Consider the following 2,555-nt stretch of genomic DNA (forward strand, 5'->3'; position numbering starts at 1 on the left):
TAAGGGACTCAAATACTCACCGAAAGTCCGCAAACGCGAGGAAGACCAAATAACGTTATTCAACCGCGAATATAAATTCTCCGTTGTCTCACATCATCAAACGTGTTCATCTTCATACAAATACCTGTTTTATATTTCAGAAATTGTTGTTGTTGTCTTCAAACCAACACAATAAAAATAAACATTTACGGCCAAGTCGTCTCAGTAATAAGTTTATCCAGCTTTTTATTTTCTATCTCAACAGTTTCTCGATATATTTTTTTGTCACATATATTTCATTAGTTACGGCCTGCAAAAGGCAAGAGCGTAGTGTCTGTGTAAATACAAATCGAAAAAATATTTTAATTTTGCAAAGTGTATTGCTTTTCGCCCAAAAACATGAAGAAACGAATATTGAAGTCATAATTAGCAAGCAAACGATTAACCTCATCACTGTCGACCAACGACAAGTCATTCCATTCGCTTGTTGTATTATATTCCGTAAAGGTATATTTATACATCTGTGGGAACATTCGGATGGTTGAATATGGTCCCTTCCCAGCGAAGAAGTCCATATCCATTGACACATAAATTTTCGTTTTTAAGATGAGTTGATAAGTAATAACACGTTGACTGGAACGATACGGCTCCCTTTCATTATTATTAACGGTCGTCTTAACTATCCACTCTAGATTGAAGGCTGAAAATCTTGACGTCTCAAAGAAGAGCTTATGTGGAAACTCATTGGTACGAAGAGGTTTAAATCGCAGTTCAATAAATGCCATATTTTCGTGACTCAACAGATTGAAAAATGCATTAAATATTTTTTTCTCCTTGTCGGCTTTGGTGTCGGACGTTCCTAAGTCATTTACAATTTCCTCGGCGGACTTGTTCAAACATGCGCATTTACTTTCATGTTCAGGAGCCATAATCCGTGGGCCAAGCCACTGACAACCGACACGGGAATATTTGCAATGGGTTGGACGTTTTTCGCATTCTTCCCGTTCATGTCGATACATCGATTTATTGGGAAATTCTTTACTGCAATATCGGCATTCACTCGGCAATTCATATATGACGTCTTCAACACACAAATTCCGAACAACCGTATCGTAAGATATGTCCACACGACAACTGGGACATGTGGAAAACTGATCACGTAATCGTCCGTCGGCTAATAAGTGATTAAAGCAGTCAGCGCACATCAAATGTCCTCTCCGGCATTGGTACATGGAAAATTTGGATAGATTCAAGCAAACCACACAACAAAGTAACGCGTTAAGTCTTTCGGTCAATGAAGCATCGCCCGATACATCCGAAGTGCCAAGCTTTTGTCTTTTAAGTGCACGCTCGTTAGTATCGGCAACTAACAGATTATCGCAGTCCCTTTTCCGACCAGGGCTTTTGCCTGCTTGTGAGACCAGACCGCAATAAGTCGAAGGTCGTTTTGAAGATACTAAAGTGGGTGTAGGATTGATGACATCGTCTCCGCTGGCACTAATCGCGGCCAGCGGTATTTCAGGTGTTTCGTCAACCGGGTGTCCTGTTAACGACTCAGCGCCAAGCAGTGAAGGTGTCGAATCCATTTCGTCCGCTAATAAATTTTGGATATCCACTTACGTGACAGAGAGTTCGCTTTTTCTTCAAGAAAGCTTCCTTCAAGTTTTATTGATTCTTCCCTCTTCGCCCAAATTAAATCTACTTATAATAATGACAGTCGTTTCGTCATAAGAGCTGCACAAAAGATGATGCTCGGAAGAAGCGTTTTATTCGACTTACTTTCAAGTTTGGCAAAAACAAAAATTTCTATAAAATCTTTACAAATTTTCTCAATGACTACTTTATTATATGGAAAATTGTCAACAAGTAAAGAAAATAAAATATTTCCCTGACATACAACAGCAATTACTATAATAATTAATTAATTCATTCATTTTACTTTGAATACTGCTGTTATAGGCATGTTCACAGACAAACTCCTCTCTGCTCTTTACAATGAAACTTTAAAAGCTTTTGCGAAATGTTTTCTTCCACTTCTAAAACATTATCTGCTATGGACCGCATGCTACACTTCTTCTCCACTTCTAAAGTAATATTTACTATGAACCCCATGCAACAGTTCTTTTCTATTGCAAGCCTAATTATAGGCGTTCCCTTGCAGATTCAAGGCACTGAATATTATATAATATATATACAAGAATATAAGAATATATATATAAGATTTCAGTCTTCCATCGGGTGTCAAAACTTTAATCAGAAGTAAACGTTCAGCCCACAGCGAAGATTTGAATTTATTAGTCCTTTAGTCCCCATTGGTTTCGTGAAACAGATTTCCGAATCAATTAACTGGTGATGGTTTTATCCCAGACTCTGAGCGGTTTTGGTGATTTATGAAATTTTCGGTCTTACCGGTTATGAAAAGGTGTACGTCAGTTATTCAGACGAGACCATCAACACATATTGTCTACAGCAGCAAAACATTATTTAATTTTAAATATTAATAAAAGAAAAAAAGGCCGATCTATGTCGAGTCCTTCTGTGTATTGCACACAGCCGCGCAAACTTAATGTGCTCTT

The 2,555-nt window shown here is 37.8% G+C and overlaps 1 protein-coding gene across 1 annotated transcript; it reads right to left on the minus strand.

The window, feature by feature from the left end:
- Window positions 1–341: 341 nt before the first annotated feature.
- On the minus strand, window positions 342–1,565 carry LOC119643958 (cysteine and histidine-rich protein 1 homolog). Its single transcript, XM_038043471.1, has one exon. The coding sequence runs from the start codon at window positions 1,563–1,565 to the stop codon at window positions 342–344; it is 1,224 nt and encodes a 407-aa protein (XP_037899399.1).
- Window positions 1,566–2,555: the final 990 nt, after the last annotated feature.

The sequence above is a fragment of the Glossina fuscipes genome, unplaced genomic scaffold (genome assembly GCF_014805625.2).
Source record: "Glossina fuscipes isolate IAEA_lab_2018 unplaced genomic scaffold, Yale_Gfus_2 74728, whole genome shotgun sequence".
Lineage (NCBI taxonomy): Eukaryota > Metazoa > Arthropoda > Insecta > Diptera > Glossinidae > Glossina > Glossina fuscipes.

Coding starts and splice junctions, on each gene's coding strand:
- LOC119643958 (XM_038043471.1), bottom strand. CDS start 1,565: ATGGATTCGACACCTTCACTGCTTGGCGCTGAGTCGTTAACAGGACAC.